The following is a 20,422-nucleotide window of genomic DNA, read 5'->3' as shown; positions in this document are numbered from 1 at the left end:
GTAGTTTGGGGTGTGGATTAATTTATGGTGAGTGTTTTGGACGTCTAAAAGTAAGTTGGGCGTATTTCTACCAATGATAATGAGACTGTTGTTGACGGTGGCTGATCAGTGGAATAGCCAGAGGAGTATTTGAGGGGTTCCAGAACCCCCCTTAGGCTGCAGCACTACCTGGTAGGTATAATTTTAAGAGGAATGAGATTTTAGCTTTTAAAGAAAGTGAGAAGAAAAAAAAAATAAAAAGCATCACATTCTATTTCAAGGGTTACATATGTTGAGGTTTAATCAGTCTTTGCAGTAGTCTTTTTCACTTTAATTCTATTACTGTGAGGAAGATCATATGTGGCCCCTGTATATACAAGCCTGCAATGTGTGATTCAGCACCTTTGTTGGTCTAGATTGCTTTCAGTTGCATGTTGTAATGGTTTGACCATGAGAGAACTTAATAGAAACTCGGTGGAGGCATAAAAGTGAAAAGGTAGAATGAAATCAGCCTTGATGTTTGCAAATCAGTTTGAGGAAATTGTCTGAAACTGGAACACAAACACTAACAGCATGGCAAACTGCCTAAAACATACAGTATTCAGGAATTCATCATATGCCACCCAGGTTACCACGATGCAGTGCCCTTTCCTTACATAAAAGCTACTCACTATCAGGCTCCGAAAGCGAGACACCGATGTCTATTAGGATACCATCAGCTCTAATTTTCATCTGGCGGCTTTTTTGTTGGCAGTGCAAGTGTTTCAAAGTGGAAAAAGACCTTTCTAGTAGTGCTACATATTTCAAGTACTACGTAACTTAGCCTGCGTAGCAGGCGCCTGGAAGTAGTGAGCGCAAGAAAGAATGGGTGCGCAAGAAGGAGACACGCGAAGGGTCTTCCTCTCCCCTTACGTGTCTCCCTCTCGCGCGCCCGTCCTTTCTTGCGTCCACTACTTCCAAGCACCTGCTACGCAGGCTATACATTATTACGAATTACATCAGCAGAACGTGAGCGACGGCTTAGCCCATTGCACAGACTTAAAAGGTAATTGGCGACGACCATGACTGAATCGAGAGTCTGCTACTCTTACTATGATGAAAATTGCATTATGGACATGTACCCTGAGGCTAACAATCGACACCTTTGCACCGAAGCGTCCATGATGTTTCCTTCTTGCTAATACCCTAACTGAGTAAACAGCAAATCACAGGACTACAGTGTGTGTTTTTATGTATTCAACGATAATGAACATATATGTTGTAGTTACATTTCTATACCCAAAAACAAAAGAAAAGCAAAAATTACCTGAGATAAAAAATTAACGATCTACAACATAAACACTATCTCTTCACTGGAAGCGAAAAAAAGCTAGCTTCATATGGCACTGTTATTGGAAATTTGTGCTCAGAATCACAAAACGAAATTTCAGACGACCTAAAGTATTAAAACTTTCCAGGAAACCCACTGAAGATTTATCGTCAATCTAGACAAAAATACCACATTAGGAACCCCTCTATGCAAAAATGCTGGCTACACCCCTGCTGATGTTTCGACAACCTGTACGATAGTCATCTTCAGAGTCAAATACTTTTTGTATTACTGAATTAGAGTCATGGCAGCAAAAAATCGTACTTTTAGCTTGTAAAGTCCTTGTTATGTAAGCCGTTCCTTTACAAAAGATGTGCCTTTACCTTTAAACTCCTCCATCTACGTTGTCAGCCAGACGATGACAACATAAAAAAATGTAAAATTGACATTTGACATACCCAAGCAAAGGTCAAATTCACAATTTACCACAAAATAGTGTGTCAAATACCCGGGGTGGGGGGCAGGGGGGATGTTGAAATTTTCAATTGATCAGCACATAAGGTTTATACTTCATTAATATGCTTTTATTATGAAAAGATTCGTCATTTTTAAGGAACTGAGGAGTTCCAAACCATTTCATAAACGAACCTAGATTTCTATAATTATCATCACTCGGATAAGTAAATGTTAAAAACTACACTTCAAAACCAGCTCTAACACATTATAATGAATTGCCAACTGGTCTACTTACATGTACTTGCATGCAGTGGTGCGCAACTGTAAGTACATGCAGATAATAAATAGTGGTATTTTCCTGGCTACTTACTTTTGAATCAAAATCTCAGGCAAGAGACATCTCTTTCTGAGGGATGCCAAAGTCCTTCTGAGGGATTCCATTTGCAAACACCTCCTTCTAAGGATACCAAACTCCTTCTGAAACGTCTCCTTCGGAGGGATGCCAAAATCCTACTGAGAGATTCCATTTACCAGTTTCAAAATAGATAACTCCGTTGATTCTTCCCTCGGAGGAATTCCAAATTCGCACTTCAGGTTACGTTTTTGCTTTCTTATGCTCTGGTTTAATATCGAAAGATTCCACAATTTCAAGAAACAGTGGAATTTAAGATAATTCCATATGCCTTTTCCTTGCCGTTCGAATTCTTTACTCGTAAATTCTTTTAGAAAGTCAATGATCGAAAGATGCGCCATCTTGGCCATTTTGTTGATCAGGCAACTCTTGTTTCTAGTCCCCCTCGATCGCACCTTCGTGTTCCCAACAGTTCGCGTTACCTGATCCTGTAGCACGCTCACTTTGTCAAATGTAATTGATTTTTTTCACTTCTCCTGGAGTATAACAACGAACTAACATATCGCAATTCGGGAGCTGGACGAATAGAGAACGCATATCGCTACCGCCATTCGCTACACAGAAATTGTTATACAGAATTATCTCAAATACGAGTTCACTTTTAAAAAGAAATTACCTCACGAAGCGATGCAGTTTTTGATCGATGATCGGACTTCACTAGCTAACCAAATAATTAAGATTACATACCACATTTTCCCGACCTTTTATACACCTCTCCACTGCGAAAGACCGATGCAGTAGACTCCGTTTCACACTTTTCCACCTCGTTCAACATGATGACAATTTTTGACCTGGCGTTACGAATAGAAAATGTTCTTCTCCAGGCAATCGAATCTATTCGAATCTAATGGATACAATGGATTCCATTGGAACGCCTTTTCAACCCCTTATAAAACAGGAGCGGAATTTCCTAAGTCTCTCACGAATAGAAAAATGAACTTTTCCATCGGAATCTATTCGTGTCCAATGGATCCGATGGACTCCATCGGAATGACTTTCTACCCCCTCATCCAACATGAGTGGAATCTTATTAAGTCTCTTACGAATAGAAAATGAAGTTTTCCATCGGAATCTATTCGTGTCCAATGGATCCGATGGACTCCATCGGAACGACTTTCCACCTCCTCATCCATCATGAGTAGGATTTTTGTAAGTCTCTAACGAATAGAAAATGAACTTTTCCATCGGAATCTATTCGTGTCCAATGGATCCGATGGACTCCATCGGAATGACTTTCTACCCCCTCATCCAACATGAGTGGAATCTTATTAAGTCTCTTACGAATAGAAAATGAAGTTTTCCATCGGAATCTATTCGTGTCCAATGGATCCGATGGACTCTATCGGAACGACTTTCCACCTCCTCATCCATCATGAGTAGGATTTTTGTAAGTCTCTAACGAATAGAAAATGAACTTTTCCATCGGAATCTATTCGTGTCCAATGGATCCGATGGACTCCATCGGAACGACTTTCCACCCCCTCATCCAACATGAGCGGAATTTTTCTAAGTCTCTCACGAATAGAAAATGAACTTTTCCATCGGAATCTATTCGTGTCCAATGGATCCGATGGACTCCATCGGAACGACTTTCCACCTCCTCATCCATCATGAGTAGGATTTTTGTAAGTCTCTAACGAATAGAAAATAAACTTTTCCATCGGAATCTATTCGTGTCCAATGGATCCGATGGACTCCATCGGAACGACTTTCCACCTCCTCATCCATCATGAGTAGGATTTTTGTAAGTCTCTAACGAATAGAAAATAAACTTTTCCATCGGAATCTATTCGTGTCCAATGGATCCGATGGACTCCATCGGAATGACTTTCCACCCCCTCATCCATCATGAGTAGGATTTTTGTAAGTCTCTAACGAATAGAAAATGAACTTTTCCATCGGAATCTATTCGTGTCCAATGGATCCGATGGACTCCATCGGAACGACTTTCCACCCCCCCATCCAACATGAGCGGAATTTTTCTAAGTCTCTCACGAATAGAAAATAAACTTTTCCATCGGAATCTATTCGTGTCCAATGGATCCGATGGACTCCATCGGAACGACTTTCCACCCCCTCATCCAACATGAGCGGAATTTTTCTAAGTCTCTCACGAATAGAAAATAAACTTTTCCATCGGAATCTATTCGTGTCCAATGGATCCGATGGACTCCATCGGAACGACTTTCCACCCCCTCATCCAACATGAGCGGAATTTTTCTAAGTCTCTCACGAATAGAAAATAAACTTTTCCATCGGAATCTATTCGTGTCCAATGGATCCGATGGACTCCATCGGAACGACTTTCCACCTCCTCATCCATCATGAGTAGGATTTTTGTAAGTCTCTAACGAATAGAAAATAAACTTTTCCATCGGAATCTATTTGTGTCCAATGGATCCGATGGACTCCATCGGAACGACTTTCCACCCCCCCATCCAACATGAGCGGAATTTTTCCACCCCCCCCCCCCCCCTCCCCATCCAACATGAGCGGAATTTTTCTAAGTCTCTAACGAATAGAAAATGAACTTTTCCATCGGAATCTATTTGTGTCCAATGGATCCGATGGACTCCATCGGAACGACTTTCCACCCCCCCATCCAAAGTGAGCGGAATTTTTCTAAGTCTCTCACGAATAGAAAATAAACTTTTCCATCGGAATCTATTCGTGTCCAATGCATCCAATACACTTGGTAGGACTTTATACCACTAGACTTCCGGTTTTCCGATGAAAAGCAAGGGGATACGACTGGATTCTGGTCGACAGTATTGGACAACCCTCTTGTTTGTACCGAATGTTTTGGGCGACTAACATTTTTCTTCGGGTTACTAGATTGTGACATGAGGCTTTGTTGCCCGAAGGGCATCCAACTTAAGAAGTTAATGTCGACCCCTGCAAGGGCCTTGAACTTCTAAATTATAAAAAGGACAAAAAATGAGAAATCTGCTACATTTCTAAAATCCCTAGAAACTTTAAGTGTAAACTTTGTCGATACGTACATCGACGGTGTTCCCTAGCATGGTAATTTGTAGCTGCTGTAGTTTAATAATTATGAACGGTAAGCAGCTGCTACAAATCGCCAGGGAAGATTGCTTTTCCATATTGCGTTGATTAATCCTACACTTGAATCATTTCAGAATGTATATATAATGTATTGAAGAGCTTTACTCACCTTTTAAATGAATATTTGTTGCCGCGTCCTCTCTCTATCTCTGATCAATAACTGTAGACTGTAGAAGGAACATATGATCCTGCGGTGTTGCTATACATGAAGTGTCTACCGTAGAACTAGGACTCAGTCTGCCTCGGACAATGCTAGAATAACATAGGCACGTCTAACATGCATGAACTTTACGGAAAATTTGCGTTATCCTTATTAGGAGGAACACTTATTGTGAACCGTGGTCAGTCAGATGTCTTCACAGCTTTAAAATTTGTTATCCTTCAGTGTACAGTAGCCTGCATAGCAGATGTCAAAAGGGGACGGAGAATTGGCAGGAAGGAAAAGAAAAGGGACGCTTGTTTTAGCCTGCGTGGCGGGCTGTTGAAAGGGAAGGGAAAAGGGTTCTGTATCAGCGTTTTAACGCCCTGTCTCCTTTTCATTTCGCAAATTGCAGATTTTCACTTTTGTTTTTCGTTCCATCTCGTTTCGCAAAGTACAGTAAGCCTGCGAATTATACTTTTTCTTCGCTCTAAATGACATCTGTTCCAAATTGCGTCTTTTCTCTTTTAAATCGCACCGTTTTCGCTCTCTATTGCATAATTTCTGTTTCGAATACAAAATGAGCTTTAAAAGCCTTTTCATTTCTGCTTTTCTACAAACCGGCTACTTGGTCAAATAAATATTGGTACTGACTGAATTCGGCAACTTGAAAATGGCTCGTCCGATTTTAAAATCACGCGTATAATTTCAAACCACTCACTTCAATTACTATGATAAATTGCATGGAAAATTTTCGGGAAAATAATACTGAAGCCCCTTTAAATTCTAATAGGCTCAAGTTGCCCTAGGATGACCAAACAGAGACTAATTAGAATGCACGTCTCAAGATCAAAAAGTACTCTTTATAACCTAAAAACCAATTTCAATGCATTTAGTAGGGAACCGTAGTTGGGTGCCCCTACTACTTAATCTGAAAAGAATGTAGAAATATGCCCTTGAAGTCCAAAGGATGGTTAAGATCAATTTTCTCTCAACAATGCAATACATAATTGAGAGAAAGAATTATAAAAATTAACAAAAATGATCACCTAAAGAAAAATTAAAAGATCTTTTATCAAATTCTCTAAACTGAGATTCTTCACAAAAATGTATCATCACACCATTATTTTGTGGATGTTTGGGCTGAAAGGGTTAATGATGACGTCATTAGTCACTTGGTTCAAAGCAGTCTTGATGAAGCTTAAGACGCGCACTCCAATGGGACAAAACAAAGAGGAGCTCACGTCTAACCTTGAACCCAGATCTGGGTATGAGATTAGCTCAAATCATTTCGCCGATCGTCTTTGTAGGAGTGCGTTTCTTGCGTCCCTTGCCATGTATTAAGCTGACCACCTAACAGGGCCAATCAGTCGCGTTAAGTTTTTGACGTTGAGGAGGGTAGCGACCACTTCCCGTAAGCGACCACCCCCCATGAGGGACCACTTTGTACTGATACTCGTTTTCTTTCGCAGCGAAATACGGCTTCAAAAACTCTCTCGTAAGCAATCACTACTCAAATTTCTTAAACTACAGTGATCACTCTTTGGCCAGAAGATATTCCGTTTTGATTTCTGTTCCCTGTAGGCGACCAACCAGCATAATCACGTATGATTGTAACAAAACTATTACTCGAATGTCACAAAAATTCAGTTTTTCGAAGCGCCTTGAACAAGCGTGCTGATAGATTTTAGCAGTTGATTCACAATTAAAAAGATGGCCGTAGTCAATCTGTGAGTAAACACTGATGCAAACTGTTCAGCGCTTTTCAACGTGAAACCTCATTAAATGCCAGATTGTCTATTTGACTAACTTTAGCTTGTAATGTAAGAACCTTATATAATTACGTTAATCAGGCCAGTTTGAGTTTATTTTCTTGATTTTTCCCGTAGACGACCACCGCCCGTAATCGACTACTTTATTGTCCAGTAAGGGACTGGGTGATCGCTTACGAGAGAGTTCAGAGTATCTCGAAAGGATCCCCCCGCCTCCCCCCCAAAATATTTCTTTTAAATCAAGAAATGCCCAGTTAGAAACGAAAGTAATACAAATTACCGCCCGAGTTCTAAATACCTTTGACCAACCATTTTCCAACTTCCAACTTCTACTTAAATTCGTAAATAAAATACTTGAAATCCCGCCATTTTTTCAAACCCGGCCAGGGGATCTGGGCGAAAACGTTCACGCATGTTCATTACGTTTTTCCGCCTTGAAGCTGTCTGTAACCTTCCTATGATCCCTTGTGGTTCATCACCAGTCACTCGCGTTTCGCACTCGCCTCTCCCATGCGGAAAACGAAGCGCCTGAGGAGGACGCTGGGCTCCGGTGTTCCAGACTTTTGACTCATAGCATCGAGGCAGACCAGCTGATTTGCTATTTGCTGAAGGGCATCTTTCTTTTCCACAGTGGCTGGCAAGAGACGCTACTAGTTAGGGAGAGACTAGGGGAGACTGGAAACAACCCCTGTGGCTGGCCTGTTACGTCAGCCTTTGATATAAAACAAATTTTGGCGGACATTTTACGCTGTCCGCACAACGAGGACAAGATTTCGTAACGATGATGTTTAATCGCACGGCAATTATGACCAATTATGCTCGCCGTGACAACATACGACCCATCGCGTCTGATACGAGTTCAATATCCTTATAAGATCGGACTACAGACTACAAAAATTTCGGAACATCGGATTATAAAACGAGAATGTTACTTGTATATAACGTCGAGCACTGAATACTGAAATTGCAAAGATGGTTTTTAGTTTCTCAACAGGGGCACCCAACGGCAATTTTCGGGAAAATATCTGTTCGGAAGACGATTTGAGATCTAGAATTTTCGGAGCATTTGTTGTAAAATTTCTTGCTTGCCTGCCTCTCCTAGGATTTTCCAACATCTACAAAATGGTATAATTACCCATTTTTCACGGATTTTGACCCCAAAAAAGGCCACCTAGAATTATCGGGAGCCTTTTCCTGGCTGAAATTTTCGAGAAGGTAAGTTTTTATCCCTATAATTTTCGGGTCACTAGACTTTCAGCTAGGAAATCCGAACAGATGAAAAGTTTTTAGGGAATAAAAATATGCCTATATCTACCGTTTGAATCAGTAAAATACGTTCAACAATGCTATGTTAAGTGGTTTTGAACTATATCCTCGTTGGGTGCCCCTGTCTCAAGTTGAATGTTGGTTGCACAACTTACATATTGTGTATGTAAGTAGAGTGCTGAGCGCTCAATTTTCAGCTCAATCAAACTACTATAAGAGATTTGAAACATGTCGACGGTTAGCTTGACGATGTGAGAATCCACTTTACTCTCATTCTTGTAAAAACAAAACTATTAACTTACGCAACGTTGTTATAACGTGTAATTTATGATTGTAACGCGAATTCTCTGCTATGTCACCGCGTTCCGCCGCAGAGCAAACGTTTAAGTTCTAATCAGCAGAAAGGCAACAACACGTTGAAATAGGAAGGACACGACCAGTTGTGTTTATTGGGGACGAGAAAAGCTAACATACAAGAAATAAAGTAGTGGCGGAGAAAAACGAATTACATCACTGTAAACTACGAGACTAAACGTAAACAGCATACTAGAAAAAATTAAGCTCGGCAAGGTGCGAGCGGTAAAACTGGCTGTGTCGAGTGACTAACACGAGAGGCGATAAGGCTTAAATACCGAGATGTGACGTAAAATCCCTAGAGGATCAAACTGCGGCCATAAATGCAAATTCCGAACATAAACACATTTCTCTGCTATGTCACTGCGTTCCGCCGCAGAGAAAACGTTTAAGTTCTAATCAGCAGAAAGGCAACAACACGTTGAAATAGGAAGGACACGACCAGTTGTGTCGAGAAAAACAAAGAACAAGAGCGAGCGCGCGTAACTCAGAGACCTATGCGCGTAGTAGCAAGAAGCCGTCGTCGGAGGTTTTCACGGCAATATAATTCCTTGGCAGAGTCAGATTTCCACCTGCCGTGGTTTTAATGACGTGATCGGGAACTCCGCTATTAAGCGCAGCCGAAGCGCCCCCTATCCTAAGCGAGTGCAAACCTATACCCGACGTATCAACACCGATGGCCCGAAACTTAGCCAAAACGACTTCCCTCGCCCTGGTGTAAGACAAACTCGTACCGGAACGAAGGAAATAACCCTTAGAAGAGGAAAAACTAAGGTTTTGAAAGACAAACTCAACCGAATCAAGATTACGCTTAGCCAGCGCGGCATAACGGAGCAGCATAGCGCAGGGGCATGTGGGGGTACCAGTACTAGCGATAACTAAAGTACACCCTTTACCCAATTGATCAACTTTGCTTTTGGAAACGTAGAGCTCAATATGATCTTGAAAGAAAGAAATGTCAGACCACCTAAGACGACTTAACTCGTCAAAGCGCAAAAAACCAGCAAAAGCAAGCAAACAAAAACAAACGTCTCTGATATCCCCGAGGGATGCTGAGGGCGTAACAAATCTATTAACTAACGCGACTAAATGCTCAGGCAAAATGGGTACCCTATTCAACTTAGACGGTTTCGAAGCAACGCGCTTACAACCTTCTAGAATAGCCAGAAGAAAAGCTGATTTACAAGGATTCGAGACCCCGCAAGCATTATGAAAAAAGCTTATACTGTAGAACGCCTGCTGAATGGAGGAATATGAAGACCCTGATTGAACTAACGAAATTAAATACAAGGCTACGTGTTCCTCTTGAGCCGGAAAGTAAATAACCTCTGGGAAACCACTAGCCCAAGATTTCCAACGTTTGAAACAACCGCGGTAGGTCTTGAACGTGCTAGGAGCCTTGCTGTGGGCAAGAACCGCTGGAATGTGCGTACGCAGGCTCTCCAAAGCCGGATGGTGAACGCGTGATACCCTGGAACTTGTAAACAAATAAAGGAAAAAATAAGGCATGAGAGAAATGAGGACAAAATGGTAGACGTGGAATACCGATTGCAATTTATTAAATGGGACAGCCAATAACGCGTACATCCTAAGTATAGGCAATAACAACAATATACGGAGAAAACAAAAACCCCTAAAATTCGTACAACGTTGCCAACAAAGGCCATACGTTTACAGAAGATAAGCAAACACGCTCTAGAGCGACCGTCAATAAGGCACTAGCCTGTAAAAAACTATGAAAAAACGAACTGGAATAAACCGAAAAAGGACACGCGCTATAAAGCGCTAAATATCGTACGTGAACCGCTATAAAGCGACAAGGGTCGCACACGAACCGCTATAAAGCGCTAAACAGCGTAGGTGAACCGCTATAAAGCAACGAGAGTCGTCCGTGAACCGCTAAAAGCGCTACATGGAATAGCGGGAAAAGCTCTGCAATAAAGTACCAATGCTTGAATAACGGCTCTAAACACGCGAGCTGGCGTCCAAATAAATAACAAGTACAGGAGCGCGAAAACCGCAAGCGCTAAAAATAGTAGGGAACTCCAAGTGGGAATCGTCAAAAATACCTGACGGGTCAGAAAATTCTATGATTCGGGAAACTGAATCCCGAGGGTGACCTAGAGGAAAGAGGTAAGGCCAAAAACTAGCAGAAGGCCATTTGGGGGCGATAAGCGTACCGCGCGCGCGAGACGTTTCCAAATGCGCTAACGTACGCGCGACAAGAAAGACTGGAGGAACCAAATAGTTGTTAACGCCGCCCCAACTGGCACTAAAAGCGTCCACGCCTTCGCAACCGGGACACCAGAACTTAGAGTAAAAACGCTCGCACTTAGCGGAAAGAGAGGATGCGAAACGATCGACGTCAAAAGGACCAAAAATACTGCTAACATTTTGGAAGAAAATAGTGGAAACAGCCCAATCATCATAATCAACAACGCGGCTGACCGAATCCGCGTAAGAGTTTAGTGAGCGTGGGATCCACTCAACTTCAAGTGAAATATCATGTGCGGCACAATAGGCGAAAATTTAGAGAGCTAAAGCATGCAAACGAAGGCTGTTGCTCCCCTTGGCGGAAATAGACGCCGCGTTCTTACCATCCGTAAAGACCTTGACCACTTTGCCCGTAAGGGAAGCCCGAAACGATTTCAGGCCGTAAAGAATGGCTAACAATTCCCTGGCGTTACTATCTAAACCGGACTCCAAGGAGGAAAACGCTTGAAAGAAAAGATCAAACTCCTCGCTATCAACGCGGAAGGCACACCCACCGCAGGCGAAACTGACCTAAAATCCAAAGGACAATCCCACCCGCTATGAAGTTTGACGAATGACTGGAGGAATCTGGACATAAGGAGTGTAATGTTGCCATAACCCGGGGTGAGGGAAATAATTTGCCCTGTAACAGAGGCAACCGCGCGTGGGGTAACGGAGCGAGACCCAGATTTTAGTGATAGGAGTGCCCTAAGCAACTTGACAATGCGGCGGTGAGGAATAAATATGCGGCCACGCGAAAGATCCCAGACAATGCCCAACCATTCTAAAACCTGGGTAGGAACCCAAATAGATTTCGCCTCATTGGCGACCACGCCCGCGTTGGCCAAATCAGATCTAACAGCCGAAGCAGTACTCTGAGCTACCGAAAAATCATGGAGGCATGCGGCGCCGTCGTCTAAATACAAGACCAAGGGTATGCCCCGGGAGCGCCAATGCTTAACTAACGGCCTAAAAACCTTTGTGAACACGTAAGGCGCTGACGAGAGACCGAACGGGAGCACGGCGAAAACAGAAAACCTGGGCTCTACAGAGCTACCGAGGGGCCACTGAAAGCCTAAAAATGTTTGAGGTTCCTCATGAATGCTTACGTGATGATACCCAGACTTCATATCGAATTTAAACCTATAACCTGGCGAGTGTACGTAATTAAGAAAAGTCGTACTATCCTCCATTTTAAACTTAACTTTGGGAATAAACTTATTGACGTGACGGAGGTCGAGAATAAGCCGGCACTTTCCCACAGAGCTAACGGATACCGTTAAAGGATTGACAACCGTGGGAGGCGTAAAAACTTCAATAACAGAACCCGCAAGAAGCAGATCAGAAATAGCACTGTCAACAAAACTGGCGTGATCTGAGGCAGACCTATTGTCACAGAAAAAAGCTCTAGGAGGCCATGAAATAAAAGGAATGCGATACCCGAAACGGATGATAGAAAGAACCCAAGGGGAGGAACCGATGCTAACCCAAAAATTAACCTTGCTCCTGAGCCTATCCTTATAAACTATGGGCGCTGACCTCTGCTTATACTCAAAACCACGAGAGGACAAACATTGTTCGTATTCAGAGTCGAAACAGTACTTATCTTGTGAGAGTAAGTCAGCAAACTCCTCCTCCACACGGGCGTTGACATCACCCGCCTTCGAGCCAGAATGCGACGCTGAATAGTGAACGCCTAGAGCGCCGGAAGCCTCCTGCTGTAAAGACGCCATAAACGAATTTTCAGGGACGGTTAACGGCGCCTGTGGAACTAGCTGGCAGCTGGTTAGATGAGCAGCCGACGTGAAACCTTGCGAGACGGACTGGGCACTCCTTCCACCAGTGGCCTGAAGAACCGCAGTATCGACAAGGCCCTCGGGTGAATTCACGGTTAGTGGTGAAGCTGTGTTGGTTTGTCGAAGAGGAAGCGAACGGTTGTGAAAATTGCCAAGAACGCTGGCTCCCGTTGAACTGCCTTGAGTAAGGGGAGAAGAAAGGTTGAACTTGACGATTTCGAACCGCAAATCCCTCAACATTACGCTTCTTTCTTTGTCGAGCTTGATCTCTCAGAGCCTGCCTCTCTGCAGCGCGAATTCTCTTGTCGTGGTCCTCGCTCAACGAGACGGGATTAGATTCGTAATGTTTAACGGTCAACCAACCGGCCTCGGACGAATCCGCGATCCGTATCTTGCGGTTACGTTCCTGTAATAGTTCTACGGTTTCGTTAAGAATTGAAAAACGCCTCAGACTCGGGAGGTAGATCGGCCAAATGATCCTTAAGTGAAACAAGCTTGGCTAACACTTGACCGTTAAATTTGAAATTACGTTCGTTGACGGTGTGATTAAACTTGATCTCCGACTGTTCCTTCAAAGAATTAGAAGCAGAAAGGGCGGCTGAGGCAACCTCTTGCGATTTCTGTACCTCGGACGAAATAACTGATTTGTGAAGGGCGAGCTGACTAACAACGAAATCTTAAGCTCGGCAAGGTGCGAGCGGTAAAACTGGCTGTGTCGAGTGACTAACGCGAGAGGCGACTAGGCTTAAATACCGAGATGTGACGTAAAATCCCTAGAGGATCAAACTGCGGCCATAAATGCAAATTCCGAACATAAACACATTGAGTTTATACCGAATGGTGAATCCTGTGATATCGATCGTCGCTCGCAGTACGGCTCAGAGCTGAGCCTGAATCTTTACAGATAAATTACTCGTTTTCGCTTGGTTCTTAACTTCTTATTCTCTTTCTGAAACATCTATTGCAAAGTACCTTAGTTAAATAGAACCCCGGGGCCCCGGGAATAGAATGAGTGTGTTGTGATAAGAGCGTTTCTCGACCCAGAAATGTGAACATTCGGGAACATTTGTTCTAGTACATGTATCAAGCGTCGCCATCCGGGTGCCGGCGAGTTTCAAAAACAAATGAAACGAAGGAGAATACAATCAGAGACAGAAAAAATACCAGTTACGGAGTAGCCCCAGTTCAGCTAAGATCACCTTTGTTAACAGAGGTAGATAATTTTTTTACGACTCTACGCTATGTATTTGAAAGAAAGTTTACCTGTCATAATAGTGTGAGACCTGATCTACCTAATCAACAAGACACTATGGGAGCGTACACTCCGGCGTCGTGGTTGTGGATTAATTATGAATGCGGAGGAATAGTAAGAAATGATATTTTTCCGGATACCCTTCCAAACAAATACCCTTACTTTTCTCCTTTTGTGTAACACGTCTTAACTTCTTCCAGCCGGAAGTCTTTCAGGTGCAGACAGACTTTAGCGATTTTTTCAAGAAGTTGGGAAAACTCCGCTTGTAAGAGAAGCGTTAATTACCTCCATCATTGACGCTTCTCTTACAAGCGGAGTTTTCCCAACTTCTTGGAAAATTACTGAAGTCTGTCCCGAATTCTTAAGAACGGAGATCATGAAGAAGCCAGTAGTTATAGACCAATTTCGCTACTACCAATACTTTCTGAGGTATGCGAAAGAGTAGTATTAAACCAGCTCACCCCCTATCTGACATCGAACCAAAGAATATCAGTGAAACAAAGCGGCAACAAAAGATGGCACTCTACCGGAACGTCGCAAATTTCTACTACTGATTTCATTCTCTGCGCTATCGACCAGAAGAAAAGTCGTATATCTTGATATAAGCAAAGCTTTTGACCCTATAAACCATGTAATTCTTTGAAAAAACTGGTCTATCAGTTTCTGCACTCCAATGGTTCGAACGCTATCTTTCTCAGAGATACCAAGCAGTCCGTATCAACTCTGTTTTATCTGATACATTACCAGTGGTCAGTGGTGTACCGCAGGGAAACGTTCTTGGAGCATTACTATTCAGTATTTATGTAAATGACTAACCAACTGTTTGTCAAACTGTTCAACCGCGTGCTACGTGTATGACACCAAGCTTCTATTGTCTTTTACCGTGAACGACTCTGCTTGTGTTATAGAAAGTGTCAATTCCGATTTACAACGGATTCGCAACTGGTGTTTTGGTAATTGAGTAGTCTACTATCTTGCGAATTAAGTCCCGTTGGTGTCTTCCCCTGTCTTCCCTTTGATTGATATGCATAACTGTCTTCCTCCATACTAATGAGGGTCTTGCCGCATAATAATAACTGTCTTCCTCCGTACTAATTAAGTGCCTAGTCAGTGTCTTCCTCCATATAAAATTAAGTGGATGGTCGTTTTTCTTCATATGGAAGAACACAATAGGAACAATAGGCTTCGCCGTTAAGAAACTTGAGCCCGGTTTTTGGACCATCTATTGAGAAAAAAACGAATAAGAGAAGGATCACCTAGCAACGCGAGAAATGGCTCACTTTATCTTATTTAGCGCTGACACTCGGATATACAAACAAAACACATACAGAAAGTGGTGCTGAAAAGTCTTTATTTCAATTTAGCTTAAAAATGGAGCTGAAAACTCCTTATTTCAAGTTTGTTTGACTATTACAAAACCGTTTTCTTTTTTCTATCTCAAGGAAACGACTAACTATTGAAGTTTCAGCGTTTCACGCACCGTTAGTCAGTTAATTATGCGAGTTGACACTGAGTTGACAAGCCACCGTTGCATAAAAATTAGTTCAGCTCTGCAGTATCATTATAGAAACAAACACAAAAGAAAACAATAGGACAATTGCACGATGACGATATTTGACTACAACTACCAGAATTCATTTCGGTTTTGCTTCAATGTTATTTAAATTTGTCACTCCCGCTGAGGATTAAAGAACAATAGCCTTAATTTGCACAAGAAAACAACAAACTCAGGGATTCTGGTAGTTGTAGTAAAATGACGTCATCGTGCAATTGTGTTAATAACTTGACAAGCATCAATTAAAACACGCAACTAATCAATAAACACTCGTAATAAAACCAGACACATTTTTTTAAGACACAAGAAATCAACTTTATGACCCTTTATTAAAATAATTGCAAAGATTAGATTAAAGGTGATATTAAAATAGTCAAAAAAAGGCAAGCTATCCTTTTTTTACACTGCGCACCATGTTTTACTTACCCCTCTCCCTTTTCATTTTTATTTTTCCAATTTTTTTCTTCTTTTATTATATTCCCTCCTCCACAATTTCATTATTATTTTCCCTCCTCATTCACCGCCACCACCACCACTTCCACCACATTTCTATTTCTTTCCCTCCACCACCACCACCATTACATTTCTATTGTTTTTCCTCCACCACCACATTTCTATTGTTTTCACTCCTCCTCTTTATATTCCTGCTAGAAAGGTTATTTAAATTTTAACCTTTTTGGCCTGAGTTTGGCCTTTTAGGCTTGATTTTGGCTATTTTGGCCTGATGGAAAAAGTTTAAAATCAAGCGCTTGGCTGGCGGTTGTGATGAAAATCTGAGACTTCAGAAGCATAGAAACGAAATACCAATTATCGCCAGGTCCTTTAACGGCAATTTTGGCGAGTTTGGACCATTTTTATTGGATTTATGGAGTTCGAGCTGGGACGGTCGGCTTTAGGGTCCCCAGCCTTCCCATTTCTCTTACTGTTAGTACAACTCAAAATCTTAAACGTCGATAAAACGACTTCCAAATGGCTCTAGTGGCGTAGAGATGGTAAAAAACAAAACAAAAACACAAGATAAGTCATTTTTTCTATTTTTGTCAAGAATGGAATTTAGTACGTATCTTGTTTATTTTCATAAATTCTCTCATGAATTCAAAAACCAACGAACTCTTACAGAGACAGTGTTGTAGTTTACCGTAAAATTCCGAAAATAAGCCCCGGGGCTTATATTTTTCAAAGGCCCTTTTAGAGGGGCTTATGTTTTGGAGGGGCTTATATTCGGAGAGGCTTATCTACGGAGGGAAATTTGTGTTTCAAAATCGATTGGGCTAGCCTTATAGTTAGAAGTGAATTTACCTATTTAACTATTTAGCTATTTAACGGAAGGTTGTTTTCGTTACCGGTTTAGGGGGCTTATATTTGGAGGGGCTTGTACATGGAGGGGCTTACTTTCGGAATTTTACAGTATGTTATATTTAATGTTCCCGTATATGAGGTACCTACCCAGTAAGTAGTACTCAGACTGGCACGGACAAAACGTAGGCACGTATAACGCGCATGAGTACAGCTGAAGCTCTCCTTGAGACCACTCTCGTAGCTTGTATCAAAGCAACCAGCTCTAGTTACGACCACATTAGTGAAACCCCTTTTAAACTTGTAATGAAAGATATGAAAAGCTCTCGTAAGCGAACAACTCTTGCAAGGACCACCTGGACAAACAGTGGCGAGGGAAAGCCGGATCTTGTTGTACATCAGGATCAGCAATGTAAAATAACACTTAGAATATTGAAGGCAAGGCTGTTCGCACAGCTAAGCCGGTTTACAAATTTATTTGCCAATATTTTAAAACAAACTAAAACAAAGTAAACAAAACTAAACAAAACTCAGTGAAAACTAGTCTTCATCAAGGGCTACAAAAGCTAACTCACTTAGCTTTCCTAGCCCCTGTTGAAGAGTAGTTTTGTCTACTAGTCGAAATGTTGGGCAAATAAATTTGTAAACCTTAGCTGTCCGATCAGCTTCGTAAGCGACCACGACTACTTTTGGAATTATACACTTTATGAAACTGCACTCTGCATATAGGGTCGGGATATAGTGGTAAAAAAAATTGGACGTTTAGTTTAGCCTCACTATTTTTATATAAAGACACTCATTTAAAATAAATTTATTTTCTTTTTTCTTTTTTTGGATTATCAATGAGTTTCTGAAGCTCTTGTCAAGTCAGTCTTGGAAGCGTATAAGCGACAAAATAACCCCGTATTGTTTTACCAATAGCCATGCGATCGCCTACGAGAGCTCACTATCGTATACGACCAACTCTAGTTATGACCATTTTTACGAATTTCCGAGGTGGTTGCTTACGAGAGCTTTAACTGTATTTGGGAATTGCGTCAGACCACCTCCTCCCCAGCTAAAAAAAAAATTCCCTGTCGATACATCAATTTTCAACGGAGTAGCTTTACCAGGATCAAACCTTTATCCACCCTACCTATTAAGGTCAATGCCATTGATTAACCTAAGTATTACCACTCACTACTGTTACTAGCCCATTACGAGATTTTAGCACGAAGGCGTTAGTCTCTCTTTTAAACTCTTGGCGCGTTCTTTATGTAGCAAAATTGGGGGCTGCTTTGCAGTCTATTGAGCGCTAAAGTTTGATTACATAGAAGCTTATTCTTCCATCACAAATACATTTCTAAAATGTCCTCCTTTTTAAGCAGTACTAAAGAAAAGTAAGTTATAAATTTTTGTATTGTGAGCAGCCTGTGATTCAAAACTTAAAGATAAAGAAACAAAAGGGGGGTCCCAAGAAAGTACCTTGAGGGAATTGTTACCGAAAAAATCGATGTAAACGTCACCTGAGGGCGGTCACGCAGGAGGTTCTTTCGCAACCGTCACTGAATGACTAATTTTAGTCCTAGGATCAAAACAGAAGCTAACAGGCCAACTTAATTTGATGGTTTCGCCTAAGGTCCGTTACCCAAACACCCTGCGAACAGACCAGCGCTAATTTAATCTCTTCGTTGTCTCGTAGGCCGGTTCCTATCGAGAAAAAGTGGCTCCCGCTCACACGCTGATGGAAAATGGCTTCGTTCACAGCCCGTTACGTTACACAGTTCTTTTTGTGATTGCAACTTCTGTTGAAATTAATTCAAGCAGCAGTTCCACGCTCAATTTTACAGCTCTTTCCAACCTTTATCCTGCGTTCAGTTCCGTCAGGAGCCGGTAATGGGCTCCTGGTTCCGTAGGGTCTGAAGACGGAAAAATCGGGATTTGCGATGCACTTCCGTCTGTAATGTCATTTACAACAAGTTTTGCACCATTTAAACCAAAAAGCCGGTTACAGGGTTGTGAACCGATATTGACTTTATGGAGTCAGTTAACTTATCCTCTGAGGAACTTTAACAAGCATTGTTGTCACGTTGTTATTTTTTTGGTGCTTTTATTGCGCAAAAATGTAAGGAATAAGCCCCCCCTAATCCTGTTCGCCCCCCCCCCCCCCTCTGTTAGGGCCCTGGTCAAAGCTTTACTTATCCCCAGTCTTCTTTTATCTTTCTTCGATAATGTGGGAGGTGCGTGCAAGATGCGCACGTCTGAGGGGAGATCTGCCGTAAGAGTCTCCCCCTACCGTTTCGCGACAAGAGACGAATGAGGACGAGCCAGGATCAAACTCTCCCAGGAATGCTTTCTATTGTTTTATTCCACTCGAAAGTTCAGTCATTCAACGCGCCATTTAAAGAGGAAAACAGTTTATGAAGAATTCCCAGCTATTGAGAGAAAAAGGAATAAGTGAGATGAATGCACTAGTTATGAAAGTGCCAATAAAATTAGCTGAGTGGTTGTAATTCATTACTATTTTCCAAAATCATATTCATAAAGGTCGGTTAACTGGGACGCCAATTCTTCCCCCCCCCCACCCCCTTCCAGGCAATAAATAATGACCGGTCCCTCAGGATATGTTAATGTGGATTTTACCAAAGTTATTTTGAGACCAATCAAACGTTTGAATCAATCGAAAATTGTTTCCGGAGAGGTCTACCAACTTTTGTTTATTGTTGTGAGAGAGAATTCAACATTCATCGCAGTCGCTTGTGAATTTGGTGACGTTTCAAACATAAGAATTCCGTGAAGTTACAACAATAATAATTAATTATTTAGCCACATTTTGTGCATCAGTTCACGGTGTCACATAAACAAGACACAAAGGACAATTTTTTTCAGCTTGGATTAACCTTCACGTCATTTGGGGGGTCGATTGAGTAGGGGTAAATCAAGATGAAAGGGTCTAATTATAGCTTGATTGTGTGCATCAGTTCACAGGTCACGTAAAGAAAACACAAGGGACAACTTTTTTCAGCTTTGATTCACGTTCGGATGGGTGACAAAATTCAGTAACAAAAGAAAAAAGAGGCATGGAAACCGTAAACTAAACTAAAATTTATGTTTGGCGATAGCAGTGGCAGATCCACGGGAGGGGCCCGGGCCCCCCGCTTATTTTTAGATCAAAATGAGGCCCGAAGGACCGAAAAAAGTTTTTTTGAGGCCGCCCCCCCCCCCCCCCCCCCCTTATCTGAAGGTCTGGATCCACCACTGATATCAAAGACATAAAACGCAGGGGCGGATACAGGATTTTTTTTAGGAGGGGGTGCACTCGTCTCTTGCTCTACTTCAACACCAACAAACCACATAGTTTTTTTTTTGGCAGAATACCAGTTGTATTAGAAAACCGCAGGTCATCTCAGGGTGGGTGGGGGGGGGGGGGGGGGGTGCGCACCCCCTGCACCCTTCCCGCTGGATCCGCCCCTGAAACGTGTAAAGGTAGTTTTACACAACTCTTAGCAATGCTACTACACACAAGCATAGCAATTCT

General features: G+C 42.1%; 1 protein-coding gene across 1 annotated transcript in view; it reads right to left on the bottom strand.

Moving 5' to 3' along the window:
- Positions 1–20,422, bottom strand: part of LOC140929989 (uncharacterized) — a 150,033-nt gene that overhangs the window by 126,763 nt on the left and 2,848 nt on the right. Inside the window, exon 2 of the mRNA XM_073379659.1 lies at positions 8,548–8,584. Coding sequence (XP_073235760.1) covers positions 8,548–8,584 — 37 coding nt within the window. The remainder of the gene's footprint in view (positions 1–8,547; positions 8,585–20,422) is intronic.

This window comes from Porites lutea, chromosome 3 (genome assembly GCF_958299795.1).
Source record: "Porites lutea chromosome 3, jaPorLute2.1, whole genome shotgun sequence".
In the NCBI taxonomy this organism is placed as follows: domain Eukaryota; kingdom Metazoa; phylum Cnidaria; class Anthozoa; order Scleractinia; family Poritidae; genus Porites; species Porites lutea.
The sequence above is the reverse complement of the archived record's forward strand: the minus strand, read 5'-3'. Positions and strand labels throughout refer to the sequence as shown.